General features: G+C 33.8%; 1 protein-coding gene across 5 annotated transcripts in view; it reads right to left on the bottom strand.

The window, feature by feature from the left end:
• LOC129741633 (receptor-type tyrosine-protein phosphatase kappa) overlaps positions 1–21022 on the bottom strand; it is a 480680-nt gene that overhangs the window by 78157 nt on the left and 381501 nt on the right. For all 5 annotated transcript variants that reach the window (XR_008736462.1, XM_055733377.1, XM_055733376.1 and 2 more), the window contains 2 exons: positions 1028–1152; positions 910–933 (listed from right to left, as the gene is read on the bottom strand). Coding sequence is in view for 4 of the 5 variants with exons in the window: in XM_055733377.1 (XP_055589352.1) it covers positions 910–933; positions 1028–1152 (149 nt within the window). In the remaining variant the exon portion in view is untranslated. The remainder of the gene's footprint in view (positions 1–909; positions 934–1027; positions 1153–21022) is intronic.

Below are 21022 nucleotides of genomic sequence, written 5' to 3'. Positions count from 1 at the left end.
CTGTTGCTGTTGAATGTTTGTTTTGATTTGGCCTTCCGGAGGAAAAGCACGGATTGACTTAGAAAGCGCAGATTTCTAAGGCACCTTTTGCTGATTGTTTGTTTTGGTTTGACCCTCCGGTGGAAGAATACGGAATGGCTTAGGAAGCGCAGATTTTTAAGGCAGTTGCTGCTGAATGTTTGTTTTGATTTCGCCTTCCGGTAAAAAAGCACGGAATTGGTTCAGAAAGCGAAGATTATTAGGACTATTGCGGCTGATTGTTTGTTTTCATTTAACCTTCCGGTGGAAAAAGACGGAATTTGCTTTGCAAACGCAAGTTTTTTAGGCTGCTGGTGATTGTTTGATTTGATTTCGCCTTTCGGTAGAATAGGACGGATTGACTTAGGAAGCGCAGATTTTAAGGCAGCTACTGCTGGTTGATTGTTTTGGTTTGGCCTTCCGGTGAAAAAAGATGGAATGGCTTAGGAAGTGCAGATTTTTAAGGCTGCTGCTGTTGATTGTTTAATTTTATTTGGCCTGCTGGTGGAAAAAGACGGAATGGCTAAGAAACCGCACTTTTTTAAGGCTGCTGCCACCGATTGTTTGTTTTGATTTGGCTCCCGTGGAAAAAAAACAGGAATTAGCTGGGAAGTTCAAGATTTTAAGGCTGCTGCTGATTGTTTGTTTTGATTTCGAATTCCGGTGGAAAAGGACGAATTGATTCAGGAAGCGCAGATTTTTGAAGCAGCTTCAAGCGTATTGTTTTTTAACAAATTTTGGTTTGAAAAGCTTCCGCAAAGAATTGAATTTAGAATTGAGATGAAGGATATTCCAAAAATAAAATTTTGTATTAGAAAAAAGAAACAAAAGCCAGTAAATTGAATTTTAACCTTGGATACACCACTGATGAAATTTTTAGGTTAAGCTTACCTCGAGCTGATAGTTTTACTTTATCTGTGTTTAAAGAATCAATAAATTAATATATAAAATTAGTTTAACAAATTCGAGGGTACTGAAAAAAAAAAAATAAAAGCCACAAACAACTTACCTAACGATATCAAACCACTATTTAGCATGCTTAACTTTATGGTGTTTGGTATGGAAACGAGGCTTGTGGAACTGAGTGTCTTTTTCTTCTTTGGCTTTTCCAGGTCGGCATATCGGGATGTAGACCTGAAATGGGATATAATAAAACAAACTTGATTAATTCGAAGTTTAATACATTTGTAAAAGTAGACATCATAGTTTCAAAAGGTAGGTAATAGAAAACTTCAAAATGATTTTATTGTTTCTATCCATCATGAAGACAGCTGTTGACAAATTTTCGCATCTGAACTTTCCGATCCGAGTATTACCGATTTCTGTAAAACGATTTCTTTCAGAGAAACTTTTCCCGCTGCAAGGCATCTGCCACTTCGCTTATGAATTTATGATAGCCCTGGAACTATTGCACGACATTTGATTCTTTGGGATAAATTTCGCCCCTTTTGCCGTTACCCAACAAGAGCAATTCCTCGAAAGAGTTTCAACTCATCCATCGGATCGCTTGACAAAGAAGCATTAAAACTTGTCCCTTTTTCTTGTCCCCGATTTTCTTCTGTCTAGAAGATGCTCCCAAGATTATGCAACGGGCTGTTGGGTGCGAAGCTGAGTGAAAAAGCGATTTTTTCCGGTCTCATATTTTCACTGTTTGGCGAAACTACATAATTTGTAGCGATTTTAAGCTAAATGGGAAAACTTTTCCGCGAATGTGAAAATTTGTATCCTCTGAAAGTGCGCTGGATGATGCGATGCGATGAAAGAAGGCACCAGTGTTCATTACGTCCTCGGCGTCTTCTTGTACTTTACATCAATTGGTACGGATGATTTATTGATAATCACGAGGAACTTTATTTTAAGGCACAGGTGTTCGTTAAGTTCATTAAGCTGATTGCACTTTTATAATGGAATTTCTTTTTGGTATTGTCAGACTTCAAGTTTTGTTTTTGTTTCGAGAATAGTCGTCTTATCATCTTTATCGCAATCACTAATTTATATGAACGTTGCAGTTGGCGGACATTTATTGAAAAACTTATCCTGTACAACTGTGTTTGATGTTTACCCTGGGGCTCGAACTTGTAGACATCGACTCAGAAGGCGACAGCCTTGCCACCTGAGCTATACCATAAGTTCCCTTCATATAAAAATGTTTCAAATCGATGTACCAGGACACCTCAAAATCCTAAAGAAATTTAAACTAAGCTCACTTATTGTGAAAAATGATGACTGGATGGAGCCCATTTTCAACCTAGACATACCATACAATGTAACTATCAATGATAGGGACGTGTGGGAGTTAGGTGGACCTGCGGTTCCTCCCAGATCGATCCTATTCTTCACTGATGGGTCAAAAATGGATAATAGAACTGGGGCAGGGGTTTTCGGACCTAGTCTCAGGATCTCAATTCCTATGGGAAACTGGCCAACAGTAGGTATTCCAAGCTGAAATTCAAGCAATTCTACACCCAAAATTCAGCCTCTGTGCCAAAGGCGTGTAGTCAATTTCATAGCATCATTGGTACAAGAAGATAACGCGACCGGCATTGATTCGATTTGCGCCCACCGGCATTAACCTCCCAGCTCAACCGAATTGCGTATGTCTGAATGAAACAAAATAAAAACGTTTTCGCGTCCCTCCCCATCGCATCACAAGCCGAAGAAGGATGGAAATAAATACCGGCCAACACCAGGCAGCCAGCGAACCGAGCACTGTGCGTGTGAATGTAGCAAAAGCAACAACAAAAACTTCCTTCTAATTCAATCAACCGGCAAACACGGCTAAGCTGTGCGTGTGTATGTAGCAAAAGCAACAAGAAAAACATTCACCGGCGAACAACACCGGCCAAGCTGCCCGGCTTTAGCAGCTGTGTATATGTAGCGTGTGTATGTAATAGCAGGCAGTAAGCAAAGCACAGTTCTCATTCAATGGGTTTCCCGTTCCCTTTCCCGTTTCCATCTTAAGACAAAGGAATGCATTGAAAGAAGGCCAAACGCCGGGAAGCCGCCGTTGTACGTTTTTTGTGATTGATCGGTAACAGAAAGCCTATGACAAATATACCTCGTCCTGCATGAAGCTCGAATAGTACACTGGTTAGAATGTCGGACTGGCAAGACGATACAATTGGTGATGTAAGTTCGATTCTCACTACAGCGCTGTGGTTTTAATTTTTATTTTCTTGTTTCTGGGATGAATTATCCAATAGGAAGGAAATCCCATAAAATGTTTTTCTTGTTTCGCTTGAATGTAGTGGTCATCATTTTGGTTGGGAGCCGAGTCCTTATGCCAGTTACGGTTTTTCAAACATACCGTCTTCGGCACAGTGCACATTTCAGCGCATTATCGGCACAGAGATTTGCTAAATAGGCATTGGATTTTTGCAACCTCTTCTATGGGTGTAGAATGCACTTCAGCCTGTTTGAAAAGGGGATAAATGTACACAAGTATCTGCATGTTCTCTGACAGCCAGGCTGCTCTCCGAGCACTAAGTACGTTCACATGTTACTCCAAAATAGTTTGGGAGTGTATAGTTGCACTAAGAAACCTGGCCATAAGGAACAGAGTATCTTTATTCTGGGTACCATGGTACTGGGTACTGCGGTATCCTAGGGAACGAAGAAGCAGACCAACTAGCTAGGGAAGGATCTCAGGGACTATTGATTGGACCTGAACTTTTCTGCGGAGTATCGAGAAGTGCCTTGACTATGGAGCTCAAGAACTGGGAAAGCTCCACTATTGTTTCCAACTGGAAAACAGCGGAGGGAGCAACTCAGGCAAAAAGATTCATTGAACCAAGCGCACGACTCTCAAAAAACTTGTTGAACTTAAGTAAGCACGAACTAAGTACTTACACAGGTCTCTTGACCGGACATTGTCCAACAAAACAGCATCTCAAAAGGATAAACATTATTCAAAACGACGACTGTCGGTTCTGTGGGTTCGAAAAAGAAACTGCAGAGCATCTTCTATGCAACTGCTGCGCCCTCCTAAATAGGAGAGAGCGTATACTTGGGGCAAAGTTAATAAGCGCACAAGAAATATGGTTGCATATCAGCCCTAAGAAGGTTATATCATACATCTTTGATATCATACCCGATTGGGATAAAATGCTTAGTCAGCAATCAACCGTCACTCCAATCAATAGTGCAGGTGAACCTGACAGCATATAGTAACGCGGGGTAAACACCACAATAGATCAACTACTGGTCGCAGTGGGCTCTCCCCTACAGGAAAAAAAAATGTACCATGGTTTGCGTTCTTGATTCCGATTTTTGAACTCTAAACTAATAAAAAAGGTGTTTCGGCAACTCTAAGAGGTCAATTAAGTTGACCTAATTTGTATGGGATTTGGCACCATTTGGCACCACGAGCTTAAGAAAAATATTTTAATGTTGGAAGAGAGATATCGCCAGTTTGAACATGCCAAAATAACTGTCAATAACCTCATAGCAATTGACTCAAGAGTAGTCAAAGATCTTCAAGAAGGCTTGTGATAATTTCAAACCATGATGTTACAAATATTCTTGCAATGACAGTGCATTTAAACCTGTATGAAATTCTTAAAAGTTTGAATTTGTCAATGAAATTCAAAGTTTTTATTCAAAGCTAGGAACCATGTGATGGGATGCAAATTTTAAAATTCTTTTTTACTTTGACTGTAACACGAGAAACAATATTGCTGGAAAATAAGCAATGAATGTTTTATCCATTGAATTTAATTTATTTAAGGTTTTCTGAATAAGAGTTCAATAAGACTCCTTAAACCTTAAAACATAAATTTTTTCTCGCTTCAGGAAAATACCCCTTATTTATCTCCAGGATCACATAACCTCCCCCTTTGTTATTCGATGATACATTCAGTCGATACGTTTGCAATATTTTCTACACGCTTTATCTGCAATGATTTTGAATTGTAAAAAAATACTTTTTTCACAACCACATTTGTATAGGTATGAAATTAGGCGTTGCAATTTATGGTTTTCTACGCTATAGATATTCATATTTTGCAATAAAACAATGTTAACAGAATTCAATGGACTTTGCAACTTCAAAATTTGTAGGTATAATGTCTAAAACAGAATGAAAGAAAAGGCTCTCTTTAAATTATGGATGGAGCCAGGTTTAACATTAAAATATACATAATTTTGCAGAGCTACGATGCAAATTTTTTCCTGTATCTCAATCACGAGCAGATTTTTTTTAATTTAAATTTTATATGATGTTGATCTGGTTTTGTCAATTTTAAGTGGATTTTACTAAAAAATGTTAATTAAAATATGGAGAGAAAAATGAATGAATTATGAATTTTAGCCAAGAGATCTTTTATTTTAAACCTTCGTTCAATAAAGTTACAAGTTTGCATAAGAAAAATCTTATTTTAAAATAGTTTTTCCCATTGTTTCCAACTGTTTAAAATAAATTTAAATAAAAAAAAAAATCATGAAATGAAGGGTTTAGTTTATCATAAGTTTTTCTGATTTATCTCTTAATGTGGGATTTTTACCCAAAAACCTGGCAAAATCTCGGGCATTGGAACTCAAAAATTTTGTAATGGGCGGTGAGTGAAAAATGTTCAAAAGCAACTGATTTTAACGGTCGCTCAACCTTGTTCGGAAATAAATTATTCTGTTTCTATTCGAGATTAATAATACGTTTGATTTTTTTTTTCATCTTAGACTTTTATTTATATATAATGTGGAATACTAATAACGTATACAGGAAATGTTCTAACCAAGCTTTTTTGCAAAACGGAATCACAAACATTTTCCCAATTTCCTAGATAACCTTGAAAACACTTATGAGACACATATGGCACTGAGGTTATAGCAATGAAAATAAAATTGAAACCAATGTGGGTTCACAAAACTGTGTGAGAAAATTCACTATTTATAAGAAGCAAAGTTAGTTCAGTATTGCAATTTTTTGTTCGCTCGCCAAATTTTTGGCGAGCTAGCGAATGAGAAAGTTCCGCTAACTGAAAAACGTTGAATCAATTCTGGTTCTAAACCTCATATTCAATCAGGTATTAAATGTACTCAATGCGTAAAATGTATTTATTGCGTGTTGGACGACAACTTGTTGCCAAATAAAATCATTGAACCGCAATCACTTTTTTGTCCAACCGTGGTGCAGTCTTAGAGTGAAATATTTTTTCTCATCATTCATTCAAATTATTAATAAAAGCTATCGGCCAGTGAAGAAAATAATTTATTAACCCGTCCGTCCCAGAAATTTTTAGCACTTAAACTCCCTGAAGGGTCAATTTGACACTCTTGACTAAACCAGTATATCCCTCTTGATTCCCAATGAACTTTTACTAAATTCATAGTTTTGAAAATTTCGTAATTTAAAAACAATACTTCGAAAAAAGACTGTGGATCAGCTACGGATTGCTCAAAAAATTTCACTTAATGCCCAAGAAAGCTGAAGTTAGAAGCTATACGTTGCACAAACTATAAATTTTATAAAAATCGGTCACTTTCAAATGAGTCTACAATGTAAGCTGTACGCTGCTCCTCCTCCTCCTCTTAAATTTCACTGATCAAAATATCATGTATTTCCAAAAATATAAAATAAGAGAAGAACAATGAAAACTTTTAACAAATTTTCTCCATATGTAGATATTTTTATTTCAATAGTAGTAGTTCGAAATTGTCACTTTAAAAGCTGTTTAAAGAATGTCTCGTTATGAATGTCATTTTATAAATGAATATTATAAAAACTTTGTTTAGAGATGAAAATGTGGAATAAAATTCTACAAGTTATAAAATTTTTATCTGAGCTTCTGAATATCAGCGCTAGGCTCAAAACAAATTTTAATGATTCTCATTTTGCAACTATACGTTTGAAAAAGGAAACATTTGAGATGAGTGTTAGTTATTTAAAAAAAAAACGAACACAAACACAGATCTTGGTGTTTTTCCTCGAAGAAATTTCTTTTTATTAATTCTAAGCGTACATCTTCCGAGGATATGATGGCTAGCATCTTACAAATGCTAAAACCACCAACCCTCAGAAAGTGTACTGTATACGCCGTGACCGAGAAACGATCTTATACTCACTGGCTAACTGCAAAACACTGATATTTTATTATTTTTCTGAAGTATTTCACTTTTCACCGATAAGGCTGATAAGCTAATTAACAAACATAATTACCGGTGATTAAATTCTTCATTGAGAATTTTGAATGAATCGTGATTTGGAAATTTCGTATTTCTATTTTAATTTTGAAACAAAATTTTCGTTGAAATTACTGGTTTTGATTAATTCATTTTCTTAAAATAAAAAAATTAACACTCTAAATATAAATTTAGTTGAAAACAAGATTTTCAAGTCAGTTTCTGAAGTATGAAGCTTCTGGAACTTAATTGATTTGTTCTTGAATTTCCAGCTATCGTACAAATTTTCAGTTTTCATTGTAGGGGAGATGGGGGCATAATGGCCACCTTAAGGAAAACGCTTATTTAACCATAGAGAACAGCTGTAATATGTGAATTACATCATTGTTTCGTGTTCAGACACTCAAATAGTCAATTGCCTAATTGGAAACTTGAAAAAGTAGATAAAAACGTTTTAAAAATGCATTTTAAAATTTTTTGCCGAAATCTGAAAACCATTCCCTGTAGAGGCATAATGAGAAACCCCCCGAGGCAGTATGAGCACCATTAATGAAAGCATAATGAGCGTTTTCTGCCGGGGATTCTAGCAGCAAATTCGATTCGATGAAGTCAACTGAGTTATAGAGCTACAGCTTGACTTGTATCGTCTGACGTTTTGGCCTATTGGTAAGATGTCGGAGAGGTAATCAGTAGGCTCGAGTTCGATTCCTGGTCAAGGTGATTTTTTTTTACATTTATCATTCATGATCATGATTGCACTAAACGGTGAGGCGTAGATTCATCAAACAAAGCAATAACAAAATAATCTAGGTCTGTTTGTAGAATTCAAAGAATTAACACATGCTCATACATTATATTTCTGGTGTTTTGTTTGACGGATGATGCTTTGATGCTATAAGCCGTATAATGTAACAATAAAAAAAACAATCATGAATGGTATGTGCAAAAAAAAAATCCCCACGAACAGGAGTCGAACTCGAGTCTACTGATAACCTCTCCGACACCTTACCAATAGGCCAAATCGACAGACGAAACAAGCCATGCTGTAGCTCTATTATTCAATTGACTTCATCGAGTTGAATTCGCTGCTAGATTCCCCGGCAGAAAATGCTCATTATGCCTTCATTGATAGTGCTCTGTTCGCCTCTAGTGAACAAATTAAAGTAAAAAAGCGTTTTAAAATTGATTAAAGTGAAAAATCAAAAATTTTATGATGTTGAAAATTGAGAAACAATGTGTAGATCATGTTGCAGTGCATACATTTCAGATCAAGATGATTTAAAGGTCATAAAAGCTTATTTGGTGGTGCTCAAAAATTATAATATTTTCGTCACTTGAGAACCTAGCTGGTTATTATTTCATATTTGTGTAAAGATGAGAAGGATATTTCATTTTTGGTGAAAAATTAATACTATGGATAGTACGCAACAAATCCTTATGAAAATTGGTTTAAGAAAATGCGTACTTATGTAGAAAAAAGGAGTGCTCATTATGCCCTGGGTGCTCGTTATGCCCTCATCTCCCCTAGATTCCATTTTATTTAAATGATTTTAAATAATAATTATTCTTAAGTGAAGAGTCTTAACCAATTGCAATTGAAATAGCAAAACTTACAAATACAGAGTATCAAACCTTAAACTGGATTTTAACTTAATATTTCAATATAATTGTGGGAATGAGCTGAAAACAGTTTCGGTGATAAAATCGGTGTAGACCTTGAAATCTAGCAGTGTTAGTCAAAAATAACTATAAGATCTTTCGAACGTTTAGCTTGATAAATTGTTTTGTCGCCGAAAAGTCGACTGATAACGCAGATTTTTGCGTCCTAAACTCCATTTTTTGTCACATTGTGTCTATCATTGGCGTAAAGTTTTGTCGTTTATAAATTTGAAAACTAATCAGTTTAGAGTTGAATCAATCAATGCTTATTGAATAAGTAACTAACCTACATGAACAACCAAAATATGTTTTGAATCTATCCATTATCGTTTATTGATTCAACGATACAGATTATAGGGAAGAATGCCACAAAGTGGCATTGACAACAATTTCAAAAAATAAATTTTACATTTTCTTGCTTAAAAATGAATAGATATCATAATAACTATTGCTAACATCGCCAAAGTAAGGTTTGTTTAGTTGATTATTTGCACCCAAAATTCAGCCTCTGTGCCAATGGCGTGTAGTCAATTACATAGCATCATTGGTACAAGAAGATAACGCGATCGGTGCTGATTCGATTTGCTCCCACCGGCATTAATCTCCCAAGTTAACCGAATTGCGTATGTCTGAAAGAAACAAAATAAAAACGCTTTCACGTCCCTCCCTATCCCATCACAAGACGAAGAAGGATGGAAATAAATACCGGCCAACACCAGGCAGCCAGCGAACCGAGCACTGTGCGTGTGAATGTAGCAAAAGCAACAACAAAAACATCCTTCTAATTCAATCCCTTCAATTCACCGGCAAACAACCACGGCTAAGCTGTGCGTGTGTATGTAGCAAAAGCAACAAGAATATATTCCTTCAATTCACCGGCAAACAAGCACCTGCCGAGCTGCCCGGCTTTAGCAGCTGTGTATATGTAGCGTGTGTATGTAATAGCAGGCAGTAAGCAAAGCACAGTTCTCATTCAATGGGTTTCCCGTTTCCTTCACTCCCGTTCCCTTTCCCGTTTCCATCGCAAGACAAATGAATACCTTGAAAGGAGGCCAAACGCCGGGAAGCCACTGTCGTGCGTTTCTTTTGTGATTGATCGGTGGCAGAATGCCTATGACAAATATCCCTCTTCCTGCATGAAGCTCAAATAGTACACTGGTTAAGATGTCGCTCTGGCAAGCCCATTTGATTAGTGATGTGAGTTCGATTCTCCCTACGGGCGCTGTGGTTTATATTTTTATTTTCTTGTTTCTGGGATGAATTATCCAATAGGAACGAAATCCCATAAAATGTTTTTCTTGTTTTGCTTGAATGTAGTGGTCATGCATCATTTTAGTTGGGAGCCGAGTCCTTATGCCAGTTACGGTTTTTCAAACATATCATCTTCGGCACAGTGCACATTTCAGCGCATTATCGGCACAGAGATGTGCTAAATAGGCATTGGATTTCTGCAACCTCTTCTATGGGTGTGGTACTGAACATTTTTATCTATTGCCCACCTTTGTTGAAGGCTGAAAAGCATTAAAAAATATCCAAGATTGATTTTGGTTTAAAATGTTTTCAAAATTCCCGTATTTTACAAAACGGGGAAACATACTTACTTTTAGATTTTTTTCCGCCTACAAGCCACGGTAATTACGGAATTTAAATCTCTATAGCGGTGTTTTGCGGTTTCCTTTATATTGAATCAACTTTAATAAATTCCTTTTTGACTCTAAGAACTTATAGGGAACGCAAACGTTACTAACACACAATCGCTTTTTTTGGTTTATTGTTACTGAAATCTCTTTTATTTTAACGCATTAACCTGAATTTAAAAATCTTGAGAAGATTTTTGAAATTGAAATTCTTAATATTTTATTTTTGATTCCTGTTTGGCACTTATTTCATTTTTTCAAGGTCATCCATAATATGACTGTTTGATGTGATAGATTTCAAACAGAATTAAACTAAATCGGATCTGAAATTAAAATTTTTATTTTTAAATTTCATAATAAGGTTAATTTGAAGTATCATAATTCATATTTGAACGATGGAAAATAGAGGGCGAAATAAATTCATGCTAGAGAATCGTTACTGTGATTCAGAACCTCAATTCATATTTTGCAATCTTATTATGAACTCCTTGTAAATGAAAATAGCATTGAATAAGATTTTGGAATGAGCTAGACTTTACTCTTCAGACATCTGATATGACTTTAAAAAAATCTCAATTCTCATTAAACCAACTGGAAACCAAAGAAAAAATACAGAATTCAAAATTTTAATTTATACTTGAATTTTAAGATAAGTACTAGCTTACTATTCGTGAAGTAAAGTTCTATTATGATATTTTGTCCTGATGCTGAATTAATGATTTTAATTCGATTTTGAAAATATTTAAAAGTATAAAAAATATCTTAACGAGGAACCATCCGTTACCCGAAATTTCATTAAAATGGATTTCATGCAGCATCAACACTTGTTGTATATAACGATTGAATTTGTTTTGTGAAATATTGGTGACTATGTTAAATATTAATATTCGAAAATAAGACTGAAAATTGCCATACGTCTCTTAAGTACCTACTGGAAAACTGATCACACCAATGAAGAATTTGACTACAATTTTAATTTCTTGCTTTAAAAGCAATTAATCATTTCAAGGCCGAAGGTCTTTTTCAACTTCTTAGAACGACCAATATCTGTTAATCCATTAAACATGGTAGAAATGAAATTTAAAAAAAATTGCCAATCACATGTCATCAGGCCCGTGCGAAGGTCCCGTCCATGGGGGGGGTTTTCGAAATTCAAATTTAGCTAAAAATAATAACAATACCAAAAATAATCAATAAAAAAGGAAAGGAATTTCTAACACCGTTTCTCACTCATGATAACCACACAAACTAAAAAAATGGACCGGTAAAAAAACAAAATTTTCAAATCATATCACATTGGTAGTTTAAAATTTTCAGTAAGTCATTGATTATTTATTTCAAATTTTTTTTTTTTTTTTTTTTTTTTTTTTTTTTTTTTTTTTTTTTTTTTTTTTTTTTTTTGTTTCGATTATAGTCGTTTTACCATCTTTATGGCATTCGCGACTTTATCAACGTTGCAGTTGGCGGATCGTTATTGAAAAACTATCCGGTACAACTGTGTTCGATGTTTACTCTTGGGCTCGAACTCGCGGACATCAGCTCAGAAGAATTTATTTCAAATGATGTTCTTTATTCTGAACTAGAAATTTGTTTCATAAAAATTTCTAAGCAAATTTAAAATAATCGTTTCCAAAACACAGAGTTTGAAGTAAATATGAATTTTCAAATAATTGTCCAATCAGGTAAAAAACTTATTAGTGGTAAGGACAATGATAATAATTATTAATTTTTATTCATCTTAATTTAAATTCTTTACTTCATTTTCAACTGAAGGGTTGAGAGAAAAATTCCGCTGTAGTATTTTAAAAATGTAAATTGTTGAAAACTAAAAAAAATAAATTTTGAATTTGGGAGAATTTTTACAATGGTTGATGGTTTGATTTAATTTTCAATATATTATTTATTATTATTTGAATAGTTCCAGTGATAGAAGTCAGAGATAAAACCGTTTTATAAAAAAAAATTTCTCCCGTTATCAAATTAAACGTTTTAAAAAGTTCATTTAGGAAGTTGAAAACAATAACTTCATGTTCAATTATACTGACAAGCAAATGTTGGGAAATGGATAATTTCGTGAATAATCAATGAAAACTGAAAAAAAATAAAATCAAGGAGTTCCAAGATTGTTAATATTGGAAGAAGAAAGCAAATTCAAAATTAGTTAACATTCGCATTAAAATTCAGTATAAAGTTGCTACTTCGAATCATTTTTAAAACATGTAAAGATTTATTTCAAATTCATGATCGATTCATAAAACACGGTTTTATTTAAAAAAATAATGAAAAGTATTTACTTTTTCAATTACAGGTTTAAAAGTTTCAAATTACAAGCTTGAAGTTTTTTGTCACTCTTGATTGAAATATTGGGTCCTGGAATTAAATTAAATATGAAAATGAAAAAAGGGTATTAGAGGATTTAAGAAGATTTTTTTAATAATTACGTTTCACCATAAGCTTTTACAAAATTTAATTGATGACTCAAGGTAACAGTTTTTTGTTGTTTTTTTAATGGTTGATTTGGTAGATTTTAGCCTCCTGAACTGGAAATTTTTATCAAATTTGTTCGAACACTTTTTGTTTTGGTGATAAAGAGATTAAAGATGTATCAGTTATTAGTAAAATCAAACATTGATAACTGTTTAACCAACAAATCTACATACACTGCCGGCCAAAAGTTTGGGATCACCCGCTGAAAAACATGCAAATTTTGATCGTTTATATCTCAGCCGTCTTAGGACATATTGAAAATCTTCTGATCTCATTTGAAAGATAATGAGCAATAGCTATTTCGGAGGTATTTTTCCCATAAATAATGTTTTAGTTTTGCACTTAAAACTTAACCTAAAGTTAGAACATTTTCAAAACATCGCACTCAATATTCAAAGCCAATCATCTCGCGATAGGGTGAACCAAATTTCAAAATTTGAGTTGCATTAGAATCCTTATTCTATACTCCTCAAAACACAATCAAAAAATTTTGTGCAAAAATTTAAGAATGTACTTTTAATTAATAAAATAGACACTTAAGTTATCGTCCAAAAGTTTGGGATCACCCCTAGTATGGTGTATAGGCCAAAAGCTTTGGATCATTCTTTTAAAAACATGCAAATTTATTTCATTCATATCTTTCTCATCTAACATCGTATTGCAGATCTGGAGGGTGCATTTGAAAGCTTAGGAATTGTTGTTTTTTCATAAATTCATTAAAAAATTATATTTTAAATCCATAACCATAAAAAATTCACAATCATAAGTGTGATTTTTCAAAAATCAATTAATTTCAGGTAAATTTTTTATAGTTATCACTTTAAACTATAATTTTTTAATGAATTTATGAAAAAATAACCATTCCTATGCTTTCAAATGCACCCTTCAGATCTGCAATACGATGTTAGATGAGAAAGATATGAATGAGATAAATTTACATGTTTTTGGCCGATACACCATACTGAGGGGTGATCCCAAACTTTTGGACGATAACTTAAGTGTCTACTTTATAAATTAAAAGTACATTCTTAAATTTTTGCACAAAATTTTTTGATTGTGTTTTGAGAAGTATAGAATAAGGATTCTAATGCAACTTCAATTTTAAAATTTGGTTCACCCTATCGCGAGATGATTGGCTTTGAATATTGAGTGCAATTTTTTGAAAATGTTCTAACTTTAGGTTAAGTTTTAGGTACAAAACTAAAACATTATTTATGGGCAAAATACCTCCAAAATAGCTATTGCTCATTATCTTTCAAATGTGATCAGAAGATTTGCAATATGTCCTAAGACGGCTGAGATATGAACGATCAAAATTTGCATGTTTTTAGCGGGTGATCCCAAACTTTTGGCCGGCAGTGTATATGAAAAAATTTGATTCAGATTCTGTTTATCATACTTCATCCAATCAAGGAATAATGTTATGATGAAAATGCATGATCCAAAAAAGTAGAATTCAACAAAATGAAAAATTTCATTACAAGTATTTTTGACATTACTTTAGAAAGTGTATTAAAACACTAAATTTCATTTATCATATTTATTGAAACCTGCAAAAAGGTTACACGTAAGCTCAAAATATCAAAAATTCAGTTTAGTTTTAATCTTCTTTAAAGTTTGATATATGAGAAAAAGTAAGAAAAAACATAACATTTCCATTACTTTTTTCGCAGAACTCAAAATTACTTGAGGTCTTGAGGAAAGTTGATGATACATTTTAAACTTTTTAAATTATACGTTTTTGGTTAAAGTTTTTGTTAAAAAAGTGCAGAAATTTCCCAAATACTTTTTACTTATTTTCAAAAGTCATTTCAATAACAAAAGCTGATAGAAATTTTGCATATTTAGATTCAGGGTCCCTAATTAGTCAAAATTACCTTTTGAATTCATTGCACCTCAGAAAAACGTAAATTTTGTGGCCTTGTGTAAATTATGTGATGTGTTGAGCATTTAGAGGAACAAAAAACACGAAATAAAATTTAGCTTGAAATTGGTTTCTTCTGCTTCAGCATAACATTAGTAAAGAAATAATTAATTTTTTTAAATAAAAAAAATGGTTCGTCTCAAACTCTGTTCTTATTTAGTTACACTTCTTAATAAAAATCCATTCTGAATGGGTAGGCAGGTAAGGTTTTTGTATGTCGTCAAGTTTTGAGTTTCTATACAAAAGATTTATAGTAATTAAGTTTCAATTCGTTAACGTCAAATAGTGTCGTAGATCGAAATGTCTCAAGCCAAGGGTGATTTAAGGCTTAATTCCGCCGGAGGCGAGACAAATTTCTGACTTGCTTGTTAATACTTATTTTCAAATACATTTGAGATCAAGTAATTTACCGTTACTACGATGAAAAATTTTCTTGGGAAAATTCTTCATGGGGGGGGTTAAACCCCTAAAACCCCCCCCGTTCGCACGACCTTGCATGTCATCATGTGAAAATCGTATAAAAAAGAAACTGCATGGTGAAGGCAATAAATGTATGACGTCAGCAGAGAAAATATTTTAAGTATATATCCATATTTCAGTGTTATATCCATATTCACCCCCAATTTGACATTTTTCAAATTTTTCATTCCAAACAAAATGAAGAATTAAGAAGCTCCGAACTTGAAACAATTACAAAATTTATTACCATTCAATCATTTGAATTCAAGCATATGAATTAAAATAGTGACAATTAAAAAAGAAGTTGTCCCTACATTTTATTGATTAGCTCAAATGTATAGTAGATAAATGGTTAGAAAATAGAAAGTTAATAATCTAAGTAACTCTACAAAAATTATTTCGGCCCAGAGAATTGCAAATTTCAGCTGCTTGAGTTTGGTGGACTGACTTTTTTTCAATCTTGAGCTTTAAAGTGATAAATAAACTTTCTTATTCAATAAACACTCCCATTGATTGGAACATTTTTGAAAACTTAAAAGCACATCAACTAGGAAAAGTTTGAAGTTTTTATAGAAATTCGAGCAGTTGCGGATATTTTGTAACGGGTTTTTGCCGCTTAGGGGGTGATCTCCACGATAACTCCCTTCCCATCTCCATAGGCCCGCGCATGTAGGATGCAGGCTAAAATCGATCCTAGGCTTAGTACAAGATCTCATGCCAAATTTGGGAAAAAGAAATATCCTTTTCATTTTTACAGAATTATTAAATAATAATCAGCTATGTTTTCAAGTGACAAAAATATTATAATTTTTGAGCACCACCAAATAAGCTTTTATGACCTTTAAATCATCTTGATCTAAAATGTTCGCACTGCAACATGATTTACATATTGTTTCTCAATTTTCACCATCATAAAATTTATGATTTTTCAGTTTAATCGATTTTAAAACGCGTTTTTACTTAAATTTGTTGACCTGGGGTGAACAGAGCACTTTTAATCAGGGCAAGATGAGCATTTTCTGCCGTATAATCTACACAGAAAAAAAATTTGGACTATTACTTGTCACTGAAAACTGCAACCTTTAAAATAAATCACCTGTAATTAAAAAAACCTGTAATTTTAAGTTGTTTTGCTTGAAAGTTAACGAAGATTAATTTATTATAACAGCAAATGTCCTGTAAAAAAGTTGTACACTAAAAATTAAATGTCATGTAATCATGTTTTCGACTTGTAAAATTACGATTAATGTCTTGCTCCTTTTTGTTACAGGACACTTGCGTAATTTTACAGGAAAATAATTTTTGCTGTGTAGCAGCGATTTCAATTCGATGAAGTCAACTGAATAATAGAGCTACAGCTTGACTTCTCGAGTTCGATTCCTGTTCGAGGGGATTTTTTTTCACATATTATTCATGATATTTAGTTGACTTCATCGAGTCGAATTCGCTGCTAGATTCCCCGGCAGGCATGGTGCTTATACTGCCCCAGGGGGGGTTCTCATTATGCTCCTACAGTGACCGATGGATTTTTTGTATATACTGATTAAAATATAGATAACTTTAGCAGAGAGCAGAGAGTATCAGAATTCCTCAAATAAAAGCAGGAATAAAATTCATCAACAAAAGACATCGTGAACAGATGACATGATTCTATCAATGAAAATATATTTTAAAATACTACAGTAGGTAAACTTATTAACCACTAAATTAAAAACTCCTCTACCATCAAGCATCAACTTCAATATCCGACATATTGCGTTACCTACTCAATGGTACTTATTCAAATCACGAAACAACAAGCTGTCATTTGGATTACACGGGCTTTCACATTTACACCAATTAATTATGCCCCAGTTTGTTTGTTGATGTTTTTTTTTTCAACAATTGGACTGCGATTAGCGACCATGATGCCTTCCATCCATTATCGTAGCTTATTCATCCCCCCATTCTACTTCCAGCTGGGAGCTTGATTTCCGTGTTGGCTAATGTTCTTGATAATCCTGCCTTCGTCATCCCCGCCGTTCCGTCATCATTCGAATTTCATGGATATTAAATTTAATTGATTTTGCAACTCGCTGCTACTGGGGAGTTTTGAATTGGATGCTGTAGGTGTAGCTTGTAGGTAGTCCAGAATGCCACTGCGGTAATGATAAATCACAATTGTGGCAGGAGTATAGGAATAAAAACAGTCCAGGACTCGCTGTTTTTGATTGTGCGAAATAAATTGAGTTCTGCTTTTTACGACCCTGCGCGCACCAGTATCTGAAATTTGGCTTCGGCCGGAGCATATTTAAGCGCGATTGAAGTTTTTCCCCTCTCGCTAAAAAGTGGTCCCTATAGGAACACTCTCGCTCACTGTGGTGGGTTGGCTTGGTTATGGAAAGCATCTATGAGCGGGTTCTAATTGCAAATTAATTGCTTCCAATCGATCACACATGATATTTTCAGCAAGAGAAGCTTGAATCGCTGCCAAGCGCTTTCGATTGGAATAAATTGGTGCAAATTGGTGTAGTTCCCGAAGAAAATTATACATTAGCATATAATTGCACAGAGTAACAGCATTTTCCGGTTTAAATTTTGCTTAGTGGTTATAGTTACAGAACACACTGTAGAAAGAAACGAGATGCTGCAGTTTTAGCCAATAATTCAAAAAATCTGTTTCTTTTATCGAATCAACACGTTTAGAAGCATTTCATTCTGCCACCATTTTTTGTTCATTGATTTATTCATTGATTCATCTATTGAATTTTCATTTTTTAACTAATTTTAATTTTAAACTAAACATTAAATACATTCCTTTCAATTATCAATTTCAATGCACTTTTCACTGTTTTTCTATTTTTATAATCACTTCAAAATGAAACAAAACAATCAATAGGCAGTTGTCTTTACATTGAATCAAAACGAGTGTTTCTAAAAAAAAACATGAAACTTAAAGTAACCCAATGAGGTAAAGTTTGAACAAACCGGTTCTGTATTTACTAATATACATAGATCTAAGGTATGAGATCTAGCTTTCCCACTTCCCACTTAAAACAGTGGTTCTTCAACTTTGGAAGGAATTACCCATCGATTCTCTCTTATCATCAAATGAAAATACTGAACCATTTGAAAACATTCAAAGCAAATGCCATAATTCATCGATGCGGATATAGATAAAAACTGAATAGCCACTCGAAACAAGGATGGATAAAGCCGTTTTCTAATGTTTTTTTTTTCACACATCTCACATTGTGTCGCATTAACTTGGTCCTGCCTTTTCCCTTTGGAGGATTATATCATCCATTTGAAAACGTAAAAGCGCACTCAAGCGTCATAAATTCTATGAACAGCACCATCATCGGTCGGAATATTTAGCTGTCGTCCGGTATAGATTTTTTCATGTTATCGCAATTTATGTTTGTTTCTGTAGGCTAGCAACTTGCCAGTCGGTGACAGTGTCAGGGCCAGTGTTTAGGACAGCCCTTGAAAAGTTTGACATTTACATCGCGGAGGAAACAATTTGAAACCGTTTAACTATTCACAGTTTATCAATTAAGGCTATGATCATTTAGAAACTGGGCAGTAACAAACGTGTGTATTTTAAAAACTATTCATTTGACCGAAAAACTTTCTATGGAGGAAAGGAAGGTGTTAATATGACATTTAATGTAAAAATATATAAAAAAAATTATCAATGATTTCAAGAAACACTCTAACTTTTTCGTAAAATCTCTTTTTTGTCATTGCACACTTTTTTCAGTCATGTATTGATTTATTTTTTTACCACAGAAGCAAAACCTTTGCAACATTATGATATGAATATTAAATTAACAACGTTAATTAATTAATTAAATTTAACACAAACTCACCTGTAAAAAGCAATAGGAATCCGGTTGGAACCTTTTCATGAGTAGGCATCTCGAAGAATTCGATCTCTTAAATCCAGTTTTAACATAAATTTTTTGTCCATCAGAACACATCTGTCATATTGCGTAAAAACCGGATGCACAAATTGCGATCTTTGAAATTGATCATTTTTAGTTGTTTACTTGGTGTCTACTAGTCAGGCAACACTTTTTGCCTGCCGGAAATGGATTTTTAGCATTATTTAAGCAGTCTCCATTCAGTTATCCCCAAAACCATAGACTTTTTACCATATTTAAGATCAAGGATTGCACTCCGATTGTTGGTTTGAACTTCGTGTGGATCCTAGAGTGGCTCCTGATACATTTTAACCATTTGGCCCGAAAAAAATCAGAAAAAATCAACAGTTCATGAGCTTTCAAGTCAACAATAAAGAATTTTTGAGGCGCAAAATGCGTAAATTTGCAAATTTGTGCAAAATTATTTTTACCATGTCTTTTTGCATCGTAAATATCTCAAACACTCGTTAACTAAAAAATCTATCAAAAATAGGCAAGATAGTCCTTTTTTCAACCAACATAACTCTACTAAAGTTTTGCATATCCGATCTCCACTAACGTAGCTATCACCGAAATAAAGTGAAGATACTAAATGATCATAGCCTTATAAATTTAATAAATTTGAAAACTTTTTATGCCAGAGATCTCTCACAGGGAGTGTATTCGATAAAAATTCAACACTTCATTTTGTAAATAACGTTTGAATTCATGGATGGAAATAGCTGACATTTTTTCAGTGAGACTATCTAATGATGTAATGTTTACATGAGCAAATTTTTTTTTTAAACATATGCGACTTTTTATCACACAACCACAGTTTTCGTTTATTTCCAGATCCAACCAAAACAGAGCACAACTTTGAGGATTCTATGGAAGTACTTTCCATGGCAAACGGTTGCTGTCGTTTTATGTTTGTCCATTCATTGTGTGTTGTGGGTTGGATCCCGGAAGATGAGCTCAGTAAACAAATCCTCAAAATTTATCGTTGGGACAATTTTAAGCTACAATTTATTGAGTGGTTTTAATGATAAAATTAAGATGTCTATTACACTAACTTAGATTACAAGTTTCTTTTCCGATTCTATCAATCTTCGATCCAACACCACAATTCTTGGATGTGTTTCCAGTCCTGATAATATACAAATCAAATTCTGCTCTATTGTACAAAGTAAAAACGACTTACGGTAAGTTCCGGATGGGATGTACTTATGTTGTCAACAAACAGTTTTCTCCAGTCATCAACCTATTCGAATTAATGATTTTATCTGTAATTATTAATGTTTATTCGTATTTTACATCTACTCACGGTACGTCTTTCATCAATCGGTCATCAAGACCCATGAAGTCGAACAAAAACAATAGGATCGATAATCTGACCTATCTTAGAAAAACTCTTATCAATAACACATACGATTTACCAATTTAAATGAATTACAATTTTCTTACAGGTCGTACTAAACAAATTTCACGGTCACAAAAGAATTCCTGCACCAACTCATTACGCTATCATTTCTATCACAAACTCTCTGTCTTCAAAATGGGAAATTCGCCATTCTATCAAGAATAACTTTTTTCCAACATGTCAGCGCCCATGAACATGAACATCAACAGATTTCAATGTTTTGTTTTTATTTTCCTTTCCTTATATGCATTCTATTTTCCGTTTGTTCCGCACAGTGGTGAAAAATTGCTTCCAACATTGTGTCATTCGTTATGTATAACTGACTGATTTGCAGCTTCCACAGATAGTTAACTTAGGATTACCATATCCTGCAACGCCAAAAAGAGTACATACGTTGAGAAATATTTGCAAAATT

Source organism: Uranotaenia lowii, chromosome 2, assembly GCF_029784155.1.
Source record: "Uranotaenia lowii strain MFRU-FL chromosome 2, ASM2978415v1, whole genome shotgun sequence".
In the NCBI taxonomy this organism is placed as follows: domain Eukaryota; kingdom Metazoa; phylum Arthropoda; class Insecta; order Diptera; family Culicidae; genus Uranotaenia; species Uranotaenia lowii.
Note: the sequence above shows the minus strand (reverse complement) of the source record. Positions and strands in the feature narration are given on the sequence as shown.